General features: G+C 39.2%; 1 protein-coding gene across 4 annotated transcripts in view; it reads left to right on the forward strand.

The window, feature by feature from the left end:
* ATXN7 (ataxin 7) overlaps positions 1–26,029 on the forward strand; it is a 108,061-nt gene that overhangs the window by 17,144 nt on the left and 64,888 nt on the right. For all 4 annotated transcript variants that reach the window (XR_004537350.1, XM_033926174.1, XM_033926172.1 and 1 more), the window contains 4 exons: positions 12,429–12,522; positions 17,718–17,930; positions 18,045–18,113; positions 22,091–22,195. Coding sequence is in view for 3 of the 4 variants with exons in the window: in XM_033926174.1 (XP_033782065.1) it covers positions 17,726–17,930; positions 18,045–18,113; positions 22,091–22,195 (379 nt within the window). In the remaining variant the exon portion in view is untranslated. The remainder of the gene's footprint in view (positions 1–12,428; positions 12,523–17,717; positions 17,931–18,044; positions 18,114–22,090; positions 22,196–26,029) is intronic.

The raw sequence follows: 26,029 nt of genomic DNA on the forward strand, positions 1-26,029 counted from the left end.
GACTTTCTCAGACAGGAGCTTGTCCTAAATGTGGTCATGTTCCAGCTATGCTTGGGCATATGTTTTAGCTCTGCCATGCTGTTTTGTCATTTTGGAACAGTGTACTCATCTGTGTGTCGTCTATCTGGACCTGTGGAGTGAAGTTGGAGCCTTTGATATTGTTTGACCCATTTTCGCTGCAAGCACCTGTTCCCAGTGGCTATCATCTGTTTTTACAGCGTGCCATTTTATTGGGGAAGAAAGTTATTTTACTTAACTGGCTTGCTCTGACTCCTCCCTGCCTCTCTCAGTGGCGGATGCAGATGCTTACTTTGCTTAAGATGGAAAGATTACAGTTTCAGGATTTTGACTCTTTTCAGGGATGTCAATTTAAACGCATTTGGTGAGCCTTTTGGGCTACGTTCCCCCGGAGTGCGCAGCTGTCTCTTGAATAGGTAGCATGATTTTGTGGTTTCAGGCACTCCACTAATGTTGGGAGGGGTGGGGGGGGAGGGGTTTTGGGATTTAATGGAAATTTTGAGCGTGTTCTTTGCTCATTTGTTGTCAAACCTGTACATTTGTTAGAGATTGTTGTAGCGCTGTTTGTACTCTTTACCTATTTCTCAATAAACATGATTGAAACAAAATACTTTTGATGGAGAGGAGTTCATCCATAATGGTTTGTAGGAATTATCCTCCTTCAGCAGGAAAGGCCGTCTTTGAGGAGGGCTGAGACGCGTGCTTAGACCATTTGGATGCTGGCAGCGGAATCATAGACTGGGTCTGACTTATTATTTTTTTGAGGACATCACTGGCAGTATTATATTTTCAATAAGAGCAAAAGAGGCAGAATTGAAGTAGGATAATGGTGATAATCGCCAGATTCTTTAAAGGAATCTCGGGAGCAAAGAGCTCAAGCTGGACAGCTTGATTGAAGGTAAGCAGCGCCCCCTCCTCCCCCAACTGCTTTGCTCTTAATTTTGCTATTTTCAGTACAGGTGTTTGGGGGGGAGGAAGAAAAAAGGGATCCATGTGAGCTGCCAGGTTGACAGCTTCTTTCTCTTGGGCCCTATCTATAATTTTGTGCAGGTGGGAAATTCAGCACAGAATTTCTCCCAGAGTAAATTGTTGATACCAGTTGTTTAGATCTCATTTTTGAGACGAGATGTGAGAGAATTTGTTTGACTGGCTGCAGGCTAAATAATAAATAATGCAGCCTCGTCTATAGTAGGTAACTGCCGGTACCTTTCTGTTTACCTTTCTTTGGTTTGTCTCCCTTTGTTATTTGGATTGTAGTTTTGTATTTAGAGTGTGTATATTATGATCTCGAGGATATATGTGGTTATACAAATGCACTATATTATAAATAAATAATGCAAAACATTTTGGTGGGAGGGGCCTTCTCAATAGGAGAGAGTTTTGATTGCAGCCTTTTTTGGCTTTTGTTGTATAAATTGAATTTCAATAGTGTTAAAAAAAAAAAAAATGGAGGTAGCGAGAGTGGGATCTTTGTGCCATTGCTCTGAGTTCTTGTGCTACTGCAGTGGATATTTAAATATTGTACATGTGCATTGGTGAATTTTTGAGCCTAACTTTAAGTTCATATGTTGGTGCATACTAGTTTATTTTCCCCGAAGAATTAAGGGTCCTTTTACAAACTGTGCTAGGTATTAATGCATTTGCCTAATGCAGCAAAAAGGCCTAATGTGGGACACATGTTTCAAGTTTTATTACCGTTTGATGAATCGCTTATACAAATTTTCTAAGCGATGAACAATTTAAAAGCCTCTAGTTAGTGGTCTCACATACAATTGGATATAAAAGACAACATACAAATTAAATAAACCGACTAACATTTTTGCGGTCAGATTAGAGACAAACATGAGTTGAAGGGGGAAAGGGGGGAAAAGTTACAAATTCATTTTATGTTGAAATTACGAAAAAGGAAAAAAACGAGAGGGAGGGAAGGGAGTTAATGGGGTTAATATCTGTAACAAAATAGGAGGGGTCCAAAATAAGACATATTAAATATCAAAAGTGTTTTGAAACAAAAAAGTGGGATTTTATTTTTTTGTTGTTGAAGAGGGTGTGTCGGGGTGGAGAGTGGATGTTCCTGCACTAACTAGTCATAACATTTACATAACCCAGGTAAATATGGGAGCCCTTATTGGCTCCCAAATTGGTGGCAAGTTAGGCCCAAATTCTGTAACCAGCGCCTAAAGTTAGTCACCTATTTCGGAGGCGCCCAACTAGATAGGCGCCTATCTAACTTGAATAACAAGCTCAATTAAGCTTTTGAATCAGCACTGATTGAAAGATAGGCGCCTGTCAAGAAAGCGCGATTCTGTAACAAGGCGCCTCTAAAAATGTAGGCGGCCTTCAAAAAAAAAAAATAGACGCTATGCATGGTGGGCATGGCTAGGTCTTAGGCACCTTCTTGAGCGCTCGCATGGGCGTCTTAACTTTTAGTTGCGCCTAGAGCTGGCCTATTTCTTGGGCACCTCCAAAATAGGTGCTGCTCAGCGCGATTCACTAAACAGCACCCAGTTGTACTTGAATCGTGCCGAACATTGCCTAATTTTTGGGTGCTTTTTATAGAATTTGCCCTTTAGTGCTCATGCAGTAATTTTATTTTATTTTTTTTATTATATGGCTGCACGCTAATGTTAATATTATCCCGAAGCCATAAATTTTATGGAAAATGAGGGTTTTTATGGCCGCAGCTTTGTAAAAGTATCTATTAGTTTGGTGAAGCGGTTACAACCCTTTGGGGAAATTACATAGTAGGGAGAGGGGAGACATGATTGAGACATTTAAGTACATCACAGGACGTGTCGAGGTGGAAGATGACATTTTCTTTCCCAAAGGACCCTCGGCCACAAGAGGACATCCGCTCAAACTCAGAGGAGGGAAATTTAATGGCGACACCAGGAAGTACTTCTTCACGGAAAGAGTGATAGATCGCTGGAACAAGCTTCCAGTGCAGGTGGTCGAAGCCACCAGCGTGCCTGACTTTAAGAATAAGTGGGACACCTACGTAGGATCACTACGAAGGTCAAGTTAAAGAATTGGGTCATTAGCACACAGACTAAATTGGGTGGGTCAGTAGAGTGGGCAGACTTGATGGGCTATAGCCCTTTTCTGCCGTCATCTTTCTATGTTTCTATAGTAATTTAATGATAGATGAAGACCTGTGGTCCATTCAGTCTCCACAACAAGGTGGCCAGGGTTGTTGTGTCTGTCGCTCTGTACAAGTTACACTATTCTATGCTTTGTTCAGAGTGCTAAATAAGAGTTTAGTTTTTTGATTTATTCTTTTTTCCATGCAATTTTGAATTACGCCAGTATTTTTGCCCCTCAACACCTGCACTAGAAGGGTATTCCAGGTTAAGAGTGTGCAGCCAGAAAATGTGTCTTTTTTTTTGCTTTTTAGGGAATGTGTACATATAAAATGGGCTTCCCCCCCCCCCCATTATGCTATCACAGAACAGTATATGTGCTTTTGACAGAATATGAAAAGTACACAAAATGGCAAATGTCATTTCAAATGGATGTACATCCCTATTCCAGGCTTTTGTGTCCCCCTTATGAAAGTGTTTCCTGATGTTTCTCATAAGTCATGCTGCAGCTTAACTTGCCTGGAGAACAGTGATTCCAGGCACTGGTGAGCTTGTTGTTAGATTACAGAAGTTGTGCCCGTTCCCATCCCCTCAGCTAACCGTGGGAAACCACCCCCGTATCATTCTTTAAGGAGAGAGGGAAGAATCATAATATGAATGGACACAGCCGCTGACCCTCAAGCCTTGCATTAAAGAATGCTGGTGCAGAAGTACTGAGGTTGAGATAGACACTAAAGAATGACACGGAATGGTTTCCTGCAATTATCCGTGGGGGGGCGGGGATGAATTCTGTCACCATGTCGTTCTCTATAGGCTTCCCTGCGTGTCCCATTTCCGTACTATAAGCAAACCAGAATATAGCAGCTTGCATAGTGGTCACTTAGTACCTGATAGGAATTTAAGTGACACTTTTTTTTACTTTAATCTTTATATATTTGCTCCCTGTCCTTGATCATATCAAATGTTAAACTTTTTGTATTTTAGTGATACAAACAGTTGGAGAGGTAGGATCTTTTTTGTGTCTTCTAGACGGAACTGAGGTTTTTTAGTTGCAAGCTTAGCGGGGCATTGTTGATAACATGTAAGATGAAGGTTTTGTATATATGTCCACATCTGTGGGATAAGCTCCCTCCAAATATTAGGTCTCTCTCTCTCTCTATATATATAATTATTTGTCCTTTTTAGAAAAAATCAGGATTTGCTCTCTCAAATCAGCTGACACCATAGGGATTTGCGGGAGGGCTAATAATTATTTTTATAAGACTGTTGGACATACGCAACAGTGTACAGTGGTGGAAAGTATTCAATTTCATTAGAGACTGTTTTGGGAAGTTTACGGGTAAGTTGGCTTCATGTTCACAAGAATAATTTAGAACTATGTTTATACCCATGATAGAAAACGATGAGCACTGTGCCTAAAGGTGCTTATATAAGGATCCTTGTAATAACGCTTAGCAAGCACTAGATTCTTCAAAGGAGCCCTGAGGCTTAGGCTGCTGATCCAATATCCTTTCCTATCCTGGAATCTCAACATCATGTTAGAGGGTCTCAGGAGGGCTCCATATGAGCCCTTGGAGGAAGTTTCTTTCATGGATCTTACGATTAAAGTGGTAATCTTGGTTGCAGTTACCTTGGCTAGATGAGTTTTTTCAGACAAGCTTTGTCATGCAGGGAACCGTTCCTAAGGATCATGGAAGCAGGAGTGACCTTTTTGCCAAAGATTGTTTCAGCATTTCACATCAACCAGGAAGCCAAACTACCAGCCTTTCAGCCTATAGGCTCTAAGAGGAAAGATAAGGCTTTAAAGCTTCACACAGAGTTCTTTTGCATTACCTGGAAATGACTAATGAGTTTCGTCTAAAGAGGTAAGGCAGCCCAGCTTCCACGGTCACCATTTCCAGATGGATTCAGGCAGCAATCTCATCTACATACATTGTCTGTCTGTGGCAAACAACTGCCGGTCTCAGAGAAAGCACATTCGATAAGAGGAGTCGCTTCTTCTTGGGTGGGCAATACCTCCAAATGAGATATGTAGATCTGCTATATGGTCTTCCCTTCACATGTTCACTAAATTCATAGTGTAGACATGGCAGTACAGGAGGGTTTTTCGTTTGGATCCTCTGTACTGAGAGCAGGCTTATCTATTCCACCTGGGACTTTGGGGACTGCTTAGGTACATCCCTATGGTTCAGTATACCGTCCTTATTGCACTGGAAAAAAGAGATTAGGTTCTTACATTGATAATATCTTTTCCATTAGAGATGGTGTGCTGAACCCCCGTTCAATAATTTCTGATATTCCTGTTTCTGTCTTAAGCTTCATGGTTCTCTCCATAGCTAAGACTTCTCTGCCAGTCGGCCTATGGGTTCAAGGTCATTTGTAAATAAAATCTCAAGAGATCATTGAGCTCCACTAATAGTCAAGCTGTTTCTTTTATTTGAGTTGTTTTACTGTTCAAGGGCAATGTTCATTCATTTATAAATTAGTTTTATTATTGACTGTTAAACCATTATATGAGCAGATCAGAATCTTGATTTTGGGGAATTCCTCGTGATCCTCCTCATCCTATCCTTTACTTTAGAATTTCTCACATGCTTTGATATAAACTGAAGTGGGCGGCAGAGATTGGGGAGCGTACCGTCCCTATCTGCTGGAAAATACTTTAACAAGTTTAAAACCTAATCTCTTTTTTTTATGTCAATTATTGCTCAACTTTCCAATTTGAGAAGGAAGTTGAATAAAATTTGCAGCCCTCTTATTGTGGATGATGGCTATAAGTTCCTGGATGGCCTAATGGTAATGCTGTATGCTTCAATGTAGGAAATCTGGTTTAATCCCCGAGTCTGGTCTTCTGCTTTCCCAGGTTGGCTGGGGCTGTGGGTACTGTGCAGGCAGCATTCATAGCCCACATGGAAAGCAAGTCGTGACCTTTATTCAGGGCTGACTCCTAGCGGTCAGTTCTATAAAGGTCTTCCAAAATCAGGTGCCAAAATGCTAAATGCAGATTCTATAGTGTTATCGGGGCCCCCAGATTCTGTTTATAGAGCAGAAGTTGGCATTTGCACACTGGCCTTGCTTATGTCATGTAAAAGGCAGGTGAAAATGTGGACACAGAAATGTTGCATTTTATCGCTTAACTTGGTTTTCTTTAAGTTTAGCCTGTATGTGTAGGATCCACCCATGTGCTCTCCCTGTGACCACCGCTTTGAAGTTTCACACTGTACGTCTTGTACTTCTTGTGCACTCTAGAATACTGTTGAATGTGCACACAAGTTCAAGTATTCTACATTTAGGGATTAAGAGAGAGCTAGTGGCTGGATTTAGTCAATGATTGCAGGTTCTGGAAGGAGCTCTAGTATGTGACCCTTGGCTGTGGACTGTTGGGTGCAATGACCAGACCAAGTGCATTGGGCTGGATTATTAAAAGAGGAACTCTGATCATTACATATGAAAGCTCATGATACAAGGACCCCAGTCCTGGTTCAGATTGCACTGGAAGCCCAAAAGGAAGTTGCCAGGTTCAAGTCTCTCCTCTCTTACCATCGTTTGAATAATGAATAAGACTTCCTATGACATGCTTTTCTCTTGTAAAACCTTGTAGCCTTACCTTTTTTTTTTCCTCTTTCTTCCCTCGTGCATACAGTTGCATCAACCCTATTGTGTTCAGTATGTTGACTCCACTTCTCTCGATAGAGACAATATAAACTGCTTAGATTGAACTTGAATCTTACTTGTGATTGAGAATTAGGCCTGCCTTGTTGCACTGAGCTTCGGTCCTTGTTATCGGGCACACTACGAATGGTTTTCTTAGAATTCCATCCCTAATTTATGCCATGTTTACACTGTAGCATCCTAGCTGTTCTCATCACATTAGTATATGTTGTATCACAGCTGTTAGACAAAGCTTTAATTTTATTAAAAATAAAAAATTTGGCTTCTTATCTTTAACAGTTAGAATGGTGTCTCTGTTCTCAGTCTAATTGTATGTCTTGGTACAAGATTTAATTAGTTCATAGAATATAAAGTAGCAAAAATCCCCTGAAAGTTTTACTGTGATAATTTGTAACAAAGAACATTTAAGATAGGTAACATTTGTACTCTAATATTTCATTATCCTTTTTCAATTAATGTTGCACACGTATCTTTGTCCTCTTGTACCGAGATTCTTAACTGGTGTTCCAGGTGAACATTCTCTCTTTCCTTACCCCTATTTTTAACTTGATTAAAATTGCCTCTGTCCTATTTATTTTGTAGTAGTTTTGTGTTTCAGTTGAATTTTGATTTATAAACTACTATCTTTATCTCAAGTACATAATAGACCTAGTCCTCCTTTTCTGGGTTTGAATAGTATAAACTTTAATTAAAATATATGCTCACTTTGAAAATTATTCTAAATTGTTCTGTACTGAAAACTTTTTTCCTAAGAATATTTGTTATTTTATTTACTGTCTCTTTGAAGAAATTCTCTCAAGGCGGTGTAGTACAAGATCAATTTGGAGATAGGCAATAGACAATTTTCAACAGAAAAAAATCCAAAGAGAAGTACATATTATGCTATTTAACAATCTTAACATAATAAAAAATCTTTATAGACGGCATAGGGTATAAGAGGAGGTGAAACCTATGGAATAATAGAAAAGAAGACAACTAATGTCAAGCAAATTGCATATGAAGTCAGGAAGATGCACGAATATGATCAGTTTGTTATGGAAAAAATGATTTGATGGTTGTATAACCACATTGATTTTATGGATTTGATTTATAATGTGTGAAATTTTATGTTTTATGATATTTTTATGTAGTAAGTCAACTTTGTGTGTTGTATATACTCCGCTTTGATAAAAGGCAGATTATAAACAAACGAGTCTTTAAACGTTTGACTTTTATTTGTATGTGCTCAGACTAAGCTAATCTGTATAGATGGCCAGACAGACAAACTCATTCTTGAGAACAGGCAGTATCGCTTGAAGCGAAATGTGCCTAAAACGTTGCTTTATAGCAAAAATATTTTGCATTGATTAATAAGTTACATGCAAGATTCTTGACTCATAAAATATAGCTGTAACCAGCCAAAAAATACATTTCCAACAGTTCTAATAAACTTGAAGGTGCCTTCAATCAATGTCTTTGTTTTTGTTGGCTGGTTGGCTGCTGATTTTCCTTCTGTTTGTAAGTCCAATATAAACACGGTAAAACCTCGTTGTCCTGTACTAATGTATGCTGCTTCTTGTTTAATTTACAGATATTTTGCTCTTTCATAGTATATAAATTGCAGCACAAATGACACAATATAACTCTAGTTTTTCTGGAATATTCTGTTGGGATAAACCAGAAACTCTTCTCAAAGTCTGAGGCGATACCTTCTTTAGATCGTTTGTTTCTTTTAGATTTATAGTATTTTGTTATTGTTGCTGCAGCACGGTATATGATATACCATGAATTATTTGTGTATGAAACCAACATTGGAAACAAGTAGAAAATAAAGGCCAAGATAAAACGGCTATCTGAAAGGCAAGTCGAAGCTTTATGGTCAAAATATTGTTCCCCGCCGATCAGTTTTGTTGCTCTGAATTCCAGTCTCATTCTGAGCCTCCTGACACAACGTTTTCAGGAATGCATAAAACAATATTTAGTTACACATTTCATAAATACAGTATAGGATTCGGCAGATAGTATGAAGCCCTGCAGTTCCCATAAAATATGCACATGTTAAGGTCAGCAAACAAGTTAGATGTGATGAAATATAACTCAAAAAGCTTGTCACAGATATACTCAATTAGCCCAGTGAAAGGGGTCTTGTTTGCCATTTTGAAAAAGGTCAAGAAATTTCTGAATAGTAAAAAAGCAAAAAAAAAGGTTTTGCTATTCAAAAGGTTTTTAAATGGATAGATGTGTGGGTTTTTTTGTTGGTTTTTTTTTAAATCTGTTGTTAATATTTAACTGCAGAATCTAAAGGGTAGTGATTTTCAAGCAGGATTGTTTCAATGGGTTCATAGACAAAACTGCGGAAGACAAAGGCGCACGCCGACAAATGAGCGCAAGACAGAGGCGCGTGCCGAAGAAAATGACAGTTTTTAGGGGCTCCGGGGGGGTGGTTTGTTGGGGAGCCCCCCCACTTTACTTAATACAGACCGCGCCAGCGTTGTGGATGGTTTGGGGGGTTGTAACCCCCCTCATTATACTGTAAACTTAACTTTTTCCCTGTTTTTAGGGAAAAGTGAAGTTTTCAGTAAAATGTGGGGGGTTATAATCCCCCAAACCCCCCCAACGCCCCCACAATGCGGCGCGATCTGTATAAAGTAAATTGGGGGGGTCGGAGCCCCTAAAAACAGTTATTTTCTTTGGCGCGCGCCTCCGCGCTGAGCTCAGTTGTCGGCGCACACCTTTGTCTTCCGCGGTTTTGACCTGACATCGTTTCAATGATGTGGTATTCAGCTGCAGTAGAGACTTAGGCCCTCTTCTATCAAACTGCAATTTTTAAGTGTGGGGAGCCGCGCTGCTCCCGACGCTCATAGGAAATCTATGAGTGTCGGGAGCAGCACGGGCCATTCAGTGTGGCTCCCCGCGTTAAAAAATGCTTTCGCAGTTTGATAGTAGAGGGCCCAAGGGCTTCTTTTATGAAGCCACACTATCAAGTGCCACATGGCGGATGCACCAAATCCCTGTGGGCTTCACTGCGCCAGCCTGTGCTAATTTGTTTGATAAAAGAGGCCTTCAGTGATTACTACTGTACTTTCATATATGTTTTGAGATTCCTGGCTTCTTTATTAAGGAAATCAAAAGTTTTCTTGCGAACATGATCCAAGAAAGACCTGCTTCCATGTATGAGGGATGGCAATTAATTTTCCATGCTTTGTGAATCTTTGAACCCTTTGTTGTTGTCCTTGGTTGAGAAGAACAGTGGCCCAATTGTTTTGGGGAACAGCTACTAAAATCATTCCTTTTCCAAATTTAATTTGACTGGAAAAAATTAAAGAAGCATCCTGACTTTCTCCGATTTGATAATAGGTTGGAGTAGGTACAGTAGTTCCCATAAACTGATGTGATGAAAGGAGCAGAGCTCTCAAAGGCTAGTCCAGTCAAAAAGAATTGACTCCAATTTTAGTTTCTTTTTCTATTTAGTCAATTAGTCAAACAATTGTTGCCTTGCAACAATAACAAAACAATTCAAAACACAGCACTTAGACTCATCTACCCATTGAGGAAACACCACCACATTACAGAGGCTTACCTCAATTCACACTGGCTTCCAATTCCAGCAAGAATACTATTCAAATTCTATTGTCTACTATTTAAAATTGTAAATGGAGACAACCCAACCTACCTGAACAACCACCTCATCCAAACCGCTTCAACCAGACACAGGAAAACTCACACGCCATTCACACACCCTCCAATCAAAGAAGTTAAAAGGCAAAAACTATATGATGGCCTCCTGGCCACTCAAGCAGCAAAACTAGACAACCAAATCTCCAATCTACTGATAGCGACCCCAGACCACAAAACATTCAGAAAAAAATAAAGACTATACTGTTTAAGAAATTCATGAAAAAGACCTAACACCACAAGTCCTCTTCCTTCCTTCCACTAACTAACTCCCCCACCCCCAGAAACAACCTACTCTACTCTTTATTCTCCCTGAAAATGACCAGACATCTTCTGTAATCCACCTTCTATAACTCTTTTGTAATCCGCCTTGAACTGCGAGGTAATGGCGGAATAGAAATCTGTAATGTAATTAGATCTTTGATATCGACTTCTCTATTTTTCTGCTGTGCAACTCTGACTCTCCAATGTATAGTGAATCTAAAAGACATTTGATTTAGGTAGAGAATCAACCCTAACTTTGTTCATAGAGAAACATCCTTTGAACAAAAAACCTGACAAAAAAAAATAAAATTGTCAAATGAAAAATATGCCCAATACACTGCAAGTTTTTATTTTGAAGTCAGTACTTATTTTTACTGACTAGCTCTACCCAAAATTATTTGTAGTACCTGCATTTAATAAGATGGGGGTTGGTGAGGGAAGGTATATGGCAGGCCGAAAAAGAGATGGAGGGACGGTGGGTAGAGGGAGACAAAGGAGATTCTGCTGGGAAAGGGGAAGAGACACGCAGAGGAGAGATAAATGATGGAGAGAAAAGACATGTCAAATAGACAGGAAACTCTGGCAAGAGAGTTTAGAGCGGACAAACCTAGAAACCAGAAACTGGGACCTACATGATTAGAAAAATGACCAGAGGTAGAAAAAATAAATTTGTTTTCTGTTTTGTGATTAGACTGTCAGTTTTTAGAATGTAAGCTGCCAGATCTGGTGTAGACATATCTATTTCAAAATTTTTCTCTGCCGATTAGAAGCCAGGTATTGGTTGAAATTTGATCAACTTGTGGGTACTTGTCTTGAAGTTGAGAAATGATGCTTTTAAATCATCACTGGTGAATATTGGAAGATAGTTATGCAGAAGGCAAGCATAAAATCTCTGGTAGTCCTAAAAAAATTCAGACGTATATTCTGCATATTCCTTCCCAAAAGTACCATATAAACTTGAATATAAACCCATCTGAATGTAAACAGAGGTAACCTTCCCCCCCCCCCAAAAAAAAAGGGTGATAAGGTTGACTCAAATATAAACCGAATCCATTACAATCTCGTGAGGTTACTGTGTCAACCATTTTGAATAGTTAAACCCCACTGGGCAGGAGCATAGGAGGATCGCTTTTGCCCTGGCTTACCACTGGACCAGCAGGGTTTAAAGTAGACCTGGCGAGAGGCCTGCAGTGGGTCCATGTCTGTTGTATCTTTTCCTCTTTGAGAAATTCTCTAACTCTTATTTGTCCTGATTTGTTTTAATTAGATTGTAAGCTCTATTGAGTAGGGACTCTCTCTGACACGTTTAATGTAAGAGCTGCATATGTCTCAGTGTTTATAGAAATAAGTAGTAGTAGTGCTAAGACTCGAGTATAAACCGAGACCCTATTTTGGGGCCAAAAATCTAGGTTTATATTCGAGTATATACAGTATTACAAAACTCAGTGGTGGCTCTTGTTGTACTGATTATGTATTAATAGAGTTGAGTTGCAGGTTTCATTGAACCCCAAGATAAGCTGGTTCTGAATGAGATTAATTTCCTTGTTGACCAGGTTCAGCATATACTGTATACAGCCACCTTTGAATTTGCTGTACTTTGCATATAAACCGCATTCATTAAGGAGTAGAATCTTTGCAATATTGAAAAATAGTCATTGGAAGTTTTTGCAATATCTGCACACTGTCATTTGATTTTGCAGATTGACACTATACTGATATATATCTCGTTCTCCATTTCAGATTTAAACATAATTTAGAAGTGAAAGCTTTCACAGTCCAAGCAAATGAAGATCAACTGATAATCCAAACAGGATCCTCTCAAATTTAAGAACAGGTAGGGTTTTGGTTCATTTAGTGACTTATCAAGTGGAAAAACAAAAAAAACCCTCTCTCCATTGAGCTATTTATCTTGTTTCTTGTATTGCCTTGTATCTGCTGATGTGTGCTTATGGGTCCACAATCCACATCTCTACTCAGCGCAAAGAAGCAAAAGCAAGCTTGTTCAAATTTTTTTTATTAGGGGCCACGTTTTATATGTTTCATTTATTTGGAGGGCCAAAACACGCATTCATATTTTGCCATATGTTTAGTAAAATAGCCTTCAATCAATCTCTCTGTACCCCCCTCCCCCCCAAAAAAAAAAAATTCACCAAGTCTCTTTCCATTCCCTTGGATTCCTTCTTCCCCATCACGACATGGCTCTTTGCAAGCTGCATAGTGGCAGAAGTTAGCGCTTTTCAAGTCTCATGAGATTTGGAATTGCATGACGTATCTGAACTTCTAAAATTGCTAGGCTTCCGAGGGTCAGATTATGGTCTGCAGACCACAGATTAGACAAGCCTGAGCAAAAGGAAACGGCTGTTCCAAAACGAGGAAATTCACAAATTAGTAAAAGGGAGAAAACGAGGCCATTTTGGATCTTCAGAAGTAGTTGATGGTTTGTTGCAGATAGGGAAAAAATGGGGTTGAACATAGCTAATACTATTGGTTATATTTTAAGTATATTGTATAGTAGTGAGCGTTTTTGTTTGTTGGTTTCTTGTGTTTTTTTAAAAAAATATTTCCATTGTGATAAAATTCCGCAGAGCTGAGTGAGTGGCATAGAGCAATGGCTTGGAGTAAAGTTAACAGATAATTGCATTCACTCTTCTTAGAACATTTAAAAGAATATTTGCCTTAGATTTCAATATCCTTCTCCGTACTCCATTTGACCTGGGGATTCAGGCGTCACTGGTTAAGAACTCCTGTGTAGGATTTTCCAGCTTGGCTTCAAATTGTTGGCATTATCTTGTGTGTTTCTGGCTATGGTCTTGATTAAATTTTACATTAAAAACAAATTACAAGATTTACCTGAATTATAGTAGTTTTTTTGGGAGAGAAAGGCATGTTTTATGCGCGATTGAAAAAAGTCGACGTTGCTTCTCCCCTCCTCTCCCTTCCATTCATCTAATAGTGTAGCAGGAGAGCGGGTTTTTTTTTTAAACGGCGTTTTTCTGCACATGTGCCCATCAGTGATGGGCAATTGCAAATGTAGGAAATATTCGTTGCTGTCCGCTGATTTTATTTGCATGCGTGACTTTTTAAGATTGTCTCGGGTGTTTAGATTCGGTATCGAAACGGCTGCGTTAGCAGACCGTCGCTTTTTAACGTGGGTTTTGAAAATCCTGGCCTCTGGCGGCAGCAGGCGAGTGGGTTTAAAAAGAAGGTGCGGCAGCAGCGGGCAGGTTTTACAATGGTACGGGGAGGAGGGGGTAACAAAAATTTGTACCTTCGTTTCATAAGATGCACCGAGATTTCCACCCACTTTTGGGTGGGAAAAAAGTGCATCTTATGGAGCGAAAAATATGGTAGGTATTAGCAGAGCTGGATTAAGGCATAGGCATATTAGGCATGTGCCTTGGGCCCATAAGTAGGGGGTGGCTGTCATATGTACTGAGGACTTGGGAGCCTTGGACTGCTGTCTGGATATTTTTTTATTTTTTTTTTAAGGATTCTACAAATTTGTAAATTTCCAGGCTGAAAGTCGGAATGATTGCTAAAGTATCTGGAAACGTTTCTCAATTTAGCTCTCCAGTGCTTCCCTCCTTCAGTGCAAGGCTGTGATAGGATCCAGTCAATGAGGAGGCTTCTAGCATAGGAAGAAGCTAAGCCCTGTTTGGGGTTTTGGTGAAAGTTGTGGAACTTGTTAATATTCTGGGGGAATAGGAGAAAAAGTGCCTCTCTCTGAAAATGTGGACAGTTTTCCTTTTGAAAATTCACTCTTACCAATGAACCTTTGTGGATAATAAATAAAAGAGAAGTTTTCAGCCTGGGAAATTTATCTAGCTTACCATTAAGTTTCCTGGACACATTTCTTTGAATGCTATTCTAATACTGACTTGATTTATTTATAAAATTTTGGTGCTTCTATTTATGAAGCTTTTCTCACACATGAAACTTTGTAAATATATACCTCAATTAGTCCTCGACACCTCTGGTTTGTATCGAAAATGATTTGCCCAACTTCTTTGGTTTTTGTCTTACTGCTGCAGAGCTATGAAGTTACCCAGCTCCAGTGCGAAGACTCTTTGGCCAGTCCTGTGGTTGACTTCACATACCGATTCAGTGTGCTAGTTGTAGTCCCTGATACTACCGAGTAAAATCAGTGCTTCATGACCCATAATGTATCGGGCTAGGGTTGCAAAAATCTAGAACTAGTTCAGAATCTCTCTCCTGGAACTGAGTAACTTGGAAGCTCTCCAGCTCTTAACTATTAAGCCTCTCTATTTGAGGCACATGCTTTCAGGGTCCCCCTGCACACCCACAAAGTATTACGGGTACAAGATCCTATATCTGAAATTACGAAAACCGAAAAGCTCCGAAAACTGAAATTTGACGCGACACATGCTGAAACTAATGCAGATGCATGTGTTTCTCCTGATCTCTTGCACAATTAAAGTCTGAGGACTGGAAAGTGGAGATCTGCAAATTCCAGGGTGGCAGTGAGAAGCAGAAAAGATCAGAGGGCTGGAAAATGGCAGAGATATGCAGATTCCACTCAGAGTTGCAGTGCGAAGTAGAAATGGAAGCGTTTATCTCTGTCAATAGCATAGGAAAGTTGAGGCATTGAAGAAGCTTGATGCAGATGCATCTGTACAATGGCTGCTTGAAGAATATGATGTAGGAACAACAACCATATGTGACTTAAAACAAAAAGTTATAAGCTGTTGAAGTTTTACAGTGAGAGTGATGACCAGAAATGAATGAAAACCAGGAAAACATTGCATAGGGCAAAAATCAAAGATTAAGATCATGTGCTGATTGAGTGGGTTTGGCAAAGAAGGTGTGAATGCATGCCATTCACTGATTCAGCAAGCCAAAAATACCATCAAGAACTGAATATTGACGGGGATTGTGAATATTCAGAAGGTTGGCTGCAGATATTTAAGCTTGGTGAAAAAGCTTCTGCTGATTACAAGGCAGCTGAAAGTTACATTGATGAATTTGCTAAGAATATATCTAATGGAACCTTGGTCCTGTACAAATTTATAATGCTGATGAAACAGCTCACTACTGGTGCTGTGTTCCTAGAAAAACGCTGATGAATGAGTACCATCTGGATAAGGACATAAATGACAGGGTAACTGTTCTTGCATGAACCATTGCTGCAGATACACACAAAGTTGGTAATGATTGGAAAAAACCAACATCCCTGATGTTTGAAGGGCGTATGTCATCTACCTGTGGACTATTATGCTAACAAGAAAGCATGAGTAACCAGAGAAACATTTAGTGATTGGCTCCATAACAACTTTGTGCCAGTAGCAACAGCTTGTGGAGAAGCTGAACTGGAGGAGAACTGTGAAGTTTTACTGGTTCAAGACACTTTCTCTGCACATCCATCTTAAGAACCTCTTGTGGAAAAGTAAAATTTCTGTTAGCTATTAATGAAGTGCTGAATATTGACAAAGATGCACCTGTTGTGCATTCTGTCAGTGATGGCAAGATTGCCAAAACGGTGTTAAATAAAGAAAAGCTTGAGGGTAGTAGTGATGATGACCTTGAAAATCCCGGAAAACAAATCCCTATAGATGATATGGTGAAAAGGTGTGATCGGTTAATTGCTGGCATGGAATAATGTGCATTTATCGGTGAGCATGAGATTATGGCAGCGTACTTGATCAAAGAGAGACTACTGAAACAGAAACCCTTGTTAATTAGACAGGTGATCCTGGAAGAACTCTTTAGAAAGACTGCCACTGTTCCTACACCATCATCAGGTAGAAGAATACAGACAAGATGACACTTGTTAGACTGGGTTAGCCAAAAATGTTCATGTAGGACTAAAGACTAAGGCCCCGATGCACAATGCCCCCATGGTGGGAACGATTTTTGTTTTCCTGAGTGATGCTCTGCACGAATAGCATGCAGATTATATGCATGCGATTCGTGTGGAGCAGCCATGGTAAAAGAGGGAGGAACCGTGCCCGGTACCTGTTCAGAAGAGCAGATAGGCAAAGCTCCTCCTCCCATCCTTCCTCTCAAAATTTACTAGTACTACTAATCACTTAAAATTAATTTTTTTTTTTTTTTTCTTCTGCCTGCCGCTGCTGCTTTCCCTGCCGGCAGAGCTGATCGTAGCAGGGGAATCCCTGATCAGCTGAGCTGGCATGACTTCCCAAAGCTGCCAGCTTTGGGGCTTCCCCTGCACTCAGCTGTTTGGGGCTTCCCCTGCAGGCTCAGCTGATAGTTGCGAGCTGCTATCAGCTGAGCCAGCAGGGGAAGCCCCAAAGTCGGCAGCTTCAGGAAGTATGTATATATATGTGTGTGTGTGTGTGTGATATATATATATATGTCATAGACTGTTGATTATTTGTCAAGTGCACAAGAATTACAATATACTGTTAAGCTTAGCAGCTGTTTAAAAAAAAAAATAAATAAAAAAGCGAGATGGGGCGATCCCTAAACTAACTAAAATTTTGTATATTTTTCACTTATATAAAGGAATAAAATTAGCCTTGTGAACAAACAAAATGCGTTAATTACATTTTTTTGGACATATATATATAAAAATAAAATGTTTAGGGATCACCCCCATCTCGTTGTTTTTTAAAACTACTGCTAAGCTTAACAGTATATTATAATTCTTGTGCACCTGACAAATAATCACCAGTCTATGACATAAGAGCCTAAAGAAACAGTTTTTGTAATGTTCTGACAGGTCATTATTACCTGGCAGTTCTGGAACTGGAGCATTCTGACTAGCTGAAGACTGGCTACATTCCTAGAAATCAACGTGTCTGTCATGACATACGAGTACATTATTTCATTGCTGTGTAGTTTGGTTTCAAGGCGTGAATAATTTTTCCTGCGATCTCCGAGCGTTGAAGAACTGTGCCAGTTAAGGCGCGCACACAGCATGTATCATCTTGCCACGTATTTATTTCACGAGATTAGGATGGTTGTGTTGCACTTCTGTGGAATTAATGCCACCTTTGTGATGATGAAATGGTGATGGATGATTTTGTTGTTTTTTTTTAAACATTCTAGCATAGAGAATGTCGGACAGGGTTGAGGACAATGTCAGAGGGGAACAGCGGAGAGTGGCCCGGCAGCAGCTGCAGCTTTGGCATCACCAGGGAGAAAACTCAATGGTAACAATGGACCCAGCAGGGGAATGCAGATCCCTGCCCAGTCCAGAAGCAATGATTGGAGAGCCCTGGAATAATTGGGTGAATGCTGCTAAACTTCATAGGAATGATGGTAGGCATGCGACTCTAACAATCTCACTCAGTGCCTCTCAGAATGGGGTAATCCCAAATTCACTGGATGTAAGAGACCATAAAATAATGCACATGTCTATTTATTTTTGTTTAGGTGCTGAGCTGGATGACAGCTTTAAAGAATTCATGAAACACCGTGAAGCCATGAGACTCTGTAGAGAAGGTTGGTGTAATTTCTTTCAGGTGTATGAACATTCAATGTACATTTAATTCATTGGGTCGTAGGTAAAGTGTAATCTTATGGTGTGATTCGGTGATTAAATCAGTATAAATCGGGAGTGTCAAACTTGTCGTTTTGGAAGGTTATGAAACAGTCTGCATTCCCTACCTCCATTGTATGCATATTCATTATGGATCTCCTGAAAACCAGACCTGTTTGTGGCCATTTATAATTGCGGTTTGATACCCCTGATATAAATATTCCAGGTACTTGCCGATAAGTGCTCATACTGTGTAATAAAAATGTTAGTTTTCTTCTTGTAAATGAGCAGGAACATTAGGAAGTTCAAGTTTTGCACCCTTGGAAACCAAGCAAAGGGGTTTCCTGTGTCTGGTATAAGCAGTGTTTATGTTTATTAAAAACTTTCTATACCGCATAACAGCCTAAAAATGGATCCAAGCGATGTACAATATATAATACACATACATTAAGAAAGGAACTCCATTTAAAATAGGAGAGAAAAGAATAAAAGCAAAAGTTAAATTTTATTTTCTTCCTAAAATACTAAACAGTTAACATCTCTATAATAATAATTCTAATAGCAATTCTAATAAAAAAACAATCAAATCTCAGTAAACCGTAATTAATACATACAGTTGCTCTTGGGCTGCTCTATGATCTCATTCATTAAGTGAAGTTGATTATGAGCTGTGACACTTGTGTATCTTATTCAAAGCAATAGGGCATTCATTCCTGTTGACCTGATGGCATCTCTGCCTATTTACTTTTCCCATAAAATTTGAGCTTGCTTAACAGGCTAACATAGATTCAGTACAGATGAAGTATCAAGTTTATTAAAGTTTCAAGTTTATTAAAATTTTTGATTAATCGCTTAGTCTTTTTTTTCAAAGCGATGAACATACATATATATAAATAGAAATAGTTAATATTACAATATAAAAATAGAAATTAAAACATTAATTATACATGACCTTAAAAATTAATTTAAAAGAGAAAAAAAAAAACAAAAAACCCCTAAATACATATTTAACAAAACAAAACAAAAAAAACCCTAAATACATATTTAACAAAACATGAGTAAAGGGAAAAGGGGATAAGAACTACAAAATATAATAAAAAGAAGGTTGGGGAAAAACATAAGGTGGGAATTTTTTTTTTTTTTTTTAAATTATTGAATTATTGTGATCCAGATTATAAGTTATTAATCAAAGGCGTCTTTAAAAAGGAACGTTTTTAAATTAATCTTGAAATTTTCAATATCATGCTCTTTTCTTAGGTAGATTGGCAAGGAATTCCACATTTGTGGTGCAGTAACAGAAAAGATAAATTGTCTTCTAGTATTTATAATTTTAAGAGATGGAATTGTCAGTAAATGCTGTTCGTTAGACCGCAATATTCTATTTGTGGAATAGGGTATCAGTGTTTTATAAATAAAAGCAGGAGTTTTAAAAAACATTGCTTTAAAGGTAAGTAGACATATTTTATATGTTATTCTATGAGTTACTGGAAGCCAGTGAGCGTTCTTAAGAAGTGGCATCACGTGATCAAATTTTTTCTTTTTTGTTATTAGTTTAATGGCAGTATTTTGTATTATTTGTAACCGTCTTATTTCATTTTGTGCAATTCCCTTAAAAAGGGCATTGAAATAATCGATTTTGGAAATTATTAAAGAATGTGTAAGAATATTTAATGATTTAGAACAAAGATATTGTGACAGGGATCGAATTTGACGGAGTCTATAGAATGATGCTTTGACAATACTGCCTATATGCTCATGAAAGGTTAATTTGTATGGTACACACTGTAAGTTTTCAAGGTATCACTTTGTTAAAAGGGTATTTGAAATCTTCACAATAATTTATGTGCACAATTGTCCTAGATTCCTCAGTTATTTAATAGTTAAGGCTGTCATTTTGTAGCGAATAGTTGTGTAGATGGTGGGAAATGAAGTTATCACGCTTGAGTTGGTACCATTTGTAGCACTTCAGTTCTTATGAACTGTGGGCAATCTGCAAATTTGTGAAACGTGGCGGATTTGAAGTCTAAGAAAGCCACAGGGCAGGTGGTTGCAAACTCCAAGATGATGACGACAAGAGCAGATAAGCAAGGGGGAAATATTCAGAAGTACACTTGTTCTTGTGGAGGACAAACAACATAAATAAGCCCAACACGGCCCGTGTTTCTTCATTCAAAGGCTGCATCAGGGGCTCAAAGTGGTATGAACCATAAAATCCATGACATGGCCAGCTGCTTAGTTGGATTTATTGTGAGACACTGCCATCTTATGGATTTTATGGTTCATAGCAACTGGTGGTACAGTTTGTTTTACTCCCTCATATTTCTTTGAGCCCCTGTTGCCGCCTTTGCATGAACAAAACACAGACTGTGTTGGACTTTATGCTGTGTGTTCTCCACAAGGATAAGAGTTTTTCTAAATATTTCCCCTTGGTTTATCTGCTCTTGTTGTCACCAGATTTTAAAGCCTATGCTATTCTGTTATGTCCCTTCCAGATTCCAGACGCTAGGTATTCAATCCCAACCTGCAATCCGGGAGTTGCAAAAATCCACAAACGTTTCTGAGCACATTCTCCACTCCCTTAACCTGAGAGCTAGCAAAATAGGGGAAATATTTACTTACAATTTGTGCAACAATCCATGCAGAAGTCTCTTGCAGTTACTCTACTTCTCTGGTTCGGTGGCTTCAGTACCTTGAGACCCCCTTCTGGTGGTCCCCTGGTGGAGAAAAGGATGCAGTTCCACAGTGCTGGACTGCTGCTTCACAGAGAAACTCTGGTGGATCTGTGGAGCCAGCCTGCTGTGTGCCACCCTTCTTTAACTCTGGGTCCTTCTCCTGGGAGTTTACTTGCCTGCTGACTAAAAATTAAGGCCCCCCCTTTTTTGAAGCAAAGTTAGGCTTTTCTTATTGTAGTTTGGCACTCCTGGGGGTGCCGGGGTCGGCACTAAGCGCGCTCCAGATTGCCCAAAATTCAGTGGTCAGGACTTTGTTTAGATTAGGAAGACGGGAGCATGTGACAGAATATTATGTAAGCCTGTACTGGTTGATGGTGAGGGATAGGACACGCTGCAAGTTATTGTTAACTGTACCATCTGGCTCCCAAACATCTTGTCCAGAACATTCTGCCATTGGCTCCGTCTCGTTCGCTTCGGTCTGCAGAACAATTAGATCTGCATATTCCGTCTATAAGAGAGCTGAGGCTTACATCATCCAGGGATAGTACTTTCCACTGTATTAGGCCTAGAGAATGGAATAGCCTCCCTGGGTATATTCGTCAACAACAAAATATACAAAATTTTAAGAGATTACTTAAACGGCACCTCTTTTGCCTGATGAAGTACAGGGTATGAGATTCAATGAACAAGGAAGAATAGAGATTGCTGACAGAAAGGTGCTGGTCACTGATTTTTTGTTTTATATTTTTAGATGTATTTTTGTATGTAGTTTGTAACCCGCCTTGGATAAAGGTGGGATATAAATAAACCAAACCAAACGGGGGAGGTGGGGGGGGTTAAATTAGAGAAAATTCCTTAATTTTGCATAGTGTCATGGTTTACATTTGGAGAGGAAGAGTATCCCAATGGCTAATAGTTTCCACTGCAGCTCCTTGTGTCACTTAACGCTTGATTGCCCCGGGTACAAAATTTAGACTGTGAGCCCACTAGAGGCATTGAGAATACCTGCGCATAATATATACATTAAACCGCTTTGACTATATCTTCAGAAAAGCAGTCTATCAAATCCCTAACCCTTTACCCTACGTGGAGTCCTCATATACAATATGAAGATTCTGAAATAGGGATGAGAGGTTGGAGCCAACCTACCTAAAGATACAGGTCTTGCACAGATTTTTCTTCCCATTTTATATGCTGTATGTTGTCGATATGGTGACCTTATTAGGGGCCTGTATGTTTGTTAAGTCTCTCTTTCTTATTTATTGTAGATATGCCAATATTTGGTCTCTGCCCATCTCATGATGATTTCTATTTGGTGATGTGTAACCACTGCAATCAGGTCATAAAACCACAGGCATTTCAATCGCACTACGGTAAGGCCTTAATTGGGTTTTGTTTTTTGCTATAAAGGAGGTAATTTATATAAGTGGCTGCCTACAATTAGGCAGTAAATGTCACTGTTCTAATCTAACCTAATCTTTGGTTTATATACCGGGTCATCTCCCAGCGGAGCTCAACTCGGTTCACATATAATTAAGACTAGAGTACATAGCAGAAAACATAAGAGAAGGAAGAACTAATTAAAAACTAAAGTACATAAGAAAAATAACTATAATATTATCATTTCATTGAGGCTGTAGTTAAACCATTTAAAAATTGCAAGAACAACAAAGTTTTCAGGAATTTACGAAATAATTGCAGCTGGCCTAAAAACCTAATGGAGTCGGGAAGTTCATTCCAGATTTCTACAAACTTAAAAACAAAAGCTTCCCAGCAGATTTAATTCCCTTAAAGGAAGGGAAGGCTAATTTATATCTTTGTGTGTTTCTCAAATGGCAAAATCTAAGAGTATTCCAACATAAGCTGTAGCTGTTTTGTAAGTACACCTATATCTTTGGTACTTCATAGGTGGGTATTCACACAGGTGAAATCTGAATGGAGCATAGGTTGGGCCGCATGAAACGCACATAACTACGCTTTGAATCCATTGAACTGGCAGGATTGAAATACTTGATCCGAAAAGTAGCGGTACATTTGGACTAGAGCAGGGGTGTCAAAGTCCCTCCTCGAGGGCCGCAATCCAGTTGGGTTTTCAGGATTTCCCGCAATCCAGTCGGGTTTTCAGGATTTCCCCAATGAATATGCATGAGATCCATTAGCATAAAATGAAAGCAGTGCATGTAAATAGATCTCATGCATATTCATTGGGGAAATCCTGAAAACCCGACTAGATTACAGCCCTGGAGGAGGGATTTTGACACCCCTGGACTAGAGAGTAAGCAAGCTTCACAGGCTTCTCCGGGGAGCACCACATTTTCGCAGTAGCAGAATTCTTTGGCCCGACCCTAGGTTTTTATCAAAGATGGCGTTGGATTTTCATATTAATCAATCTGTAGTGCTATTTTTTTTTTTTTACCCAATGGGTGTGCAACAAAGGTAGACAGGCCTTATAAACACTAGGGGGCTGATGCACAAATTATGAGCTTGGCCATGGGGTAACCACAAGTCGAACATGGGTTGTGTGTGTCCAGCGATGCAGAGTTGAATTTACATAGGCTTGAATTTACGTCTGCTTGTGTGGCAAGACACAGCACAGGTTATATTAAAATATATGCTAACATATATCCAGGGCTATGTGGAAGGTTTTGCAAGAGGATTTTTTTGTCGATGTTTCACATTTTAAGTGCTGGTTTTGTCTTGTTTTGGTGGGGGGGAGGGTTTGTTTTTTTTTGTATTGAAAATTTGGTCTCACTGTATTTATTGGTTTGTTGATTTGGATTGTGCTTTTGACCAATAAAAGAGTTTTGCAATAAAAATGTTTGGATAATGATATGGTACATTGATATGTAAGCCTAAAGCCAACATCCATTCATGATCTTCCATAACAATTCTTTTATGCAGTTTACAGTTGCACACAGGAAATACAGTAACCTCGGGACTATAGGAACTAATGCATTTTTGGTGCAGTGTTCTAGGTTGTGGCAGCAATCAGAAGTTATATTCTTAAGCTATTTGTCACAGAGACATGAATGTCCAAAACAATCTCATAAGCCTGTTCTTGAGACTAAATATTCCTTTTTTTCCCTTAGTTCATGCAGACTGCATGAGTCACCTAGCAACAGAGTATTTCAAGGTGAAAATGATGTCTGGAGCGTCAGTGACAAAAGCTGAGGAAATATAATATATATATATATATATATATATATATATATATATATATATATATATTTAAATTCAGATTATTACTTTAGGAAATAATAATTCTGTTACCTTTATTTGCTAATATGTAGAAATAAAAAGAAATAGAACAAAACAAGGAATTCAGGTGATAGCCTTTTTTATTGGACTAGCTAAAGCATGGTTAGATATTTAAAATTATATGTATTGGAAATTTTTGTACACAGCAGACTAGAATAGTTTTATAATTTTATCGTATTGGAATGTTTCTTGCAGGTCAGGATTAATAGGTCAAAAAGGACTATAAATCCTGTTTCTTGGATAAAGTAGTTACATTAGAGATTTTTATTCCGCCAGTACCTTGCGGTTCAAGGCGGATTACAGAAGAGTTAAAGAGGGTGTTTTACAAAAAGATTTCTGGTCCTTTTTGGGGAAAAAAAAAGTAGAGCAGGTTGATTTGGGGGTTCAGGGGTTAGAGGAATGAAAGAAGGAAGATTTCTGGTCCTTTTTGGGGAAAAAAAGAGTACAGCAGGTTGATTTGGGAGTTCAGGGGGTTAGAGGGAGAAAGAAGGAAGCTTGAGAGGTTAGGACTTTTTCAGGGATTTTTTGAAAAGTATAGAATTATTTCCCACCGTACCATGCTAGATCTTGGGTGCAAGCTTTTCCAGGCTCGGAAACAATATTATGCTTGAACAGACAAAAAAGAAAATTGTGAGAAGTTTCATTATTTAAGGTTTTGGGTGTATTGGGCAACATATATCTAATGTCAAAACCGGTTTTGGTTCTTTACTTCAGTTGCATGCAGTAAAAGCTATTGTAGTGGAGATGCCTTAAAAGACTATATTACATGTGTATGTACCTTCTAGACTGACCTAATGCAAAGTCACTTATTCTGGTAACCTGGAATATAGTCTCTAAAACACCTTCAGACATTGTAGAAGAATATGACTGCTTGTTTCATGTGCCGCACCTATAAGCTTGACCATGGCCATCCATTATTAACCCACCTGCATTGGCTACTTATACAGTTTAATCTTTGATTATAAAATATTGGGTTTTTTTTTAATATACTTTTAAAAATTTTATTGCATTTTGAAATACATACCAAAAGCAGATCCACTTTGGGCTATGTTCTATATATTGCGCCTAAAAAAATTGGCACCAACAGACACATCATTCCTTTGGGTAGCCAATCAATTCCCGTGAAAATTCATGTAGAGATCTTCATTATAATTTTTTGCTCTGCTTCCCATCTCTCTGAACTGTCCTCCAGTTCTCTTGACACATGAGATGATATGAGCCAGTCTTTTCTGCTCGTGTTTCTTTTTTGGGGTTTTTTCCTATCCATTTGTGAGGCTTTTAGTGCTGCAGGGGCTTCTAGTTCTGGGACTTCTCTGGCTGTGGGAGAACTCAGACTGAGGTCAGAAGGTTTAGCTAAGGAGCAGACTGCTTGGCAGTGCGCCCACTTGGCTGGTCTGCACTAACTGTTTGGAGATCAGGGACTGTCTCATTGGGAGCCAGGCTCTATCCGCAGTGGACTTGAGCGCAGGCTGAGTGGCTCCATGGCAGTTTTATCCAACTGGGTTTCCTCCCCCAGCTCCATGCGTGAGGTCCGATGGGAGTTGTGGGATCTGAGAGGCTATCTGAAGAAGCAGGCAGAGTCCGGTTTCTAGGCTTCTTTGAGGCAAAAGTTTCCCAGTAAGCTAATTGCAGCTCCTAGCACCTGAATTCACAGCGAGTACAAGGCTGACAGCCTTAAAACTGAAATTGGGGGGAAGGGCCTGTAAAATTGGTTATTTTTTGGGGTTGCAGGGCAAATACCTGGGTCCCTTACCCCTAAAATCACTAAAGTTTGATCCTCAGCATAGCTCCCATTGGCCGTTTTTAGCACAAAAATCACTGCCGGAGCAGCCATCTTAAGATTTCCTGATTTGGAGATAAAAGCCTCTATCTGCCTCAAAATAACTCGCTTTAGCTCATAATTAGTTGGGATCAATTCCTCAGGCCAGGTTACTTCATATTCATGGCAG

This window comes from Geotrypetes seraphini, chromosome 17 (assembly GCF_902459505.1).
Source record: "Geotrypetes seraphini chromosome 17, aGeoSer1.1, whole genome shotgun sequence".
Taxonomy (NCBI): Eukaryota; Metazoa; Chordata; class Amphibia; order Gymnophiona; family Dermophiidae; genus Geotrypetes; species Geotrypetes seraphini.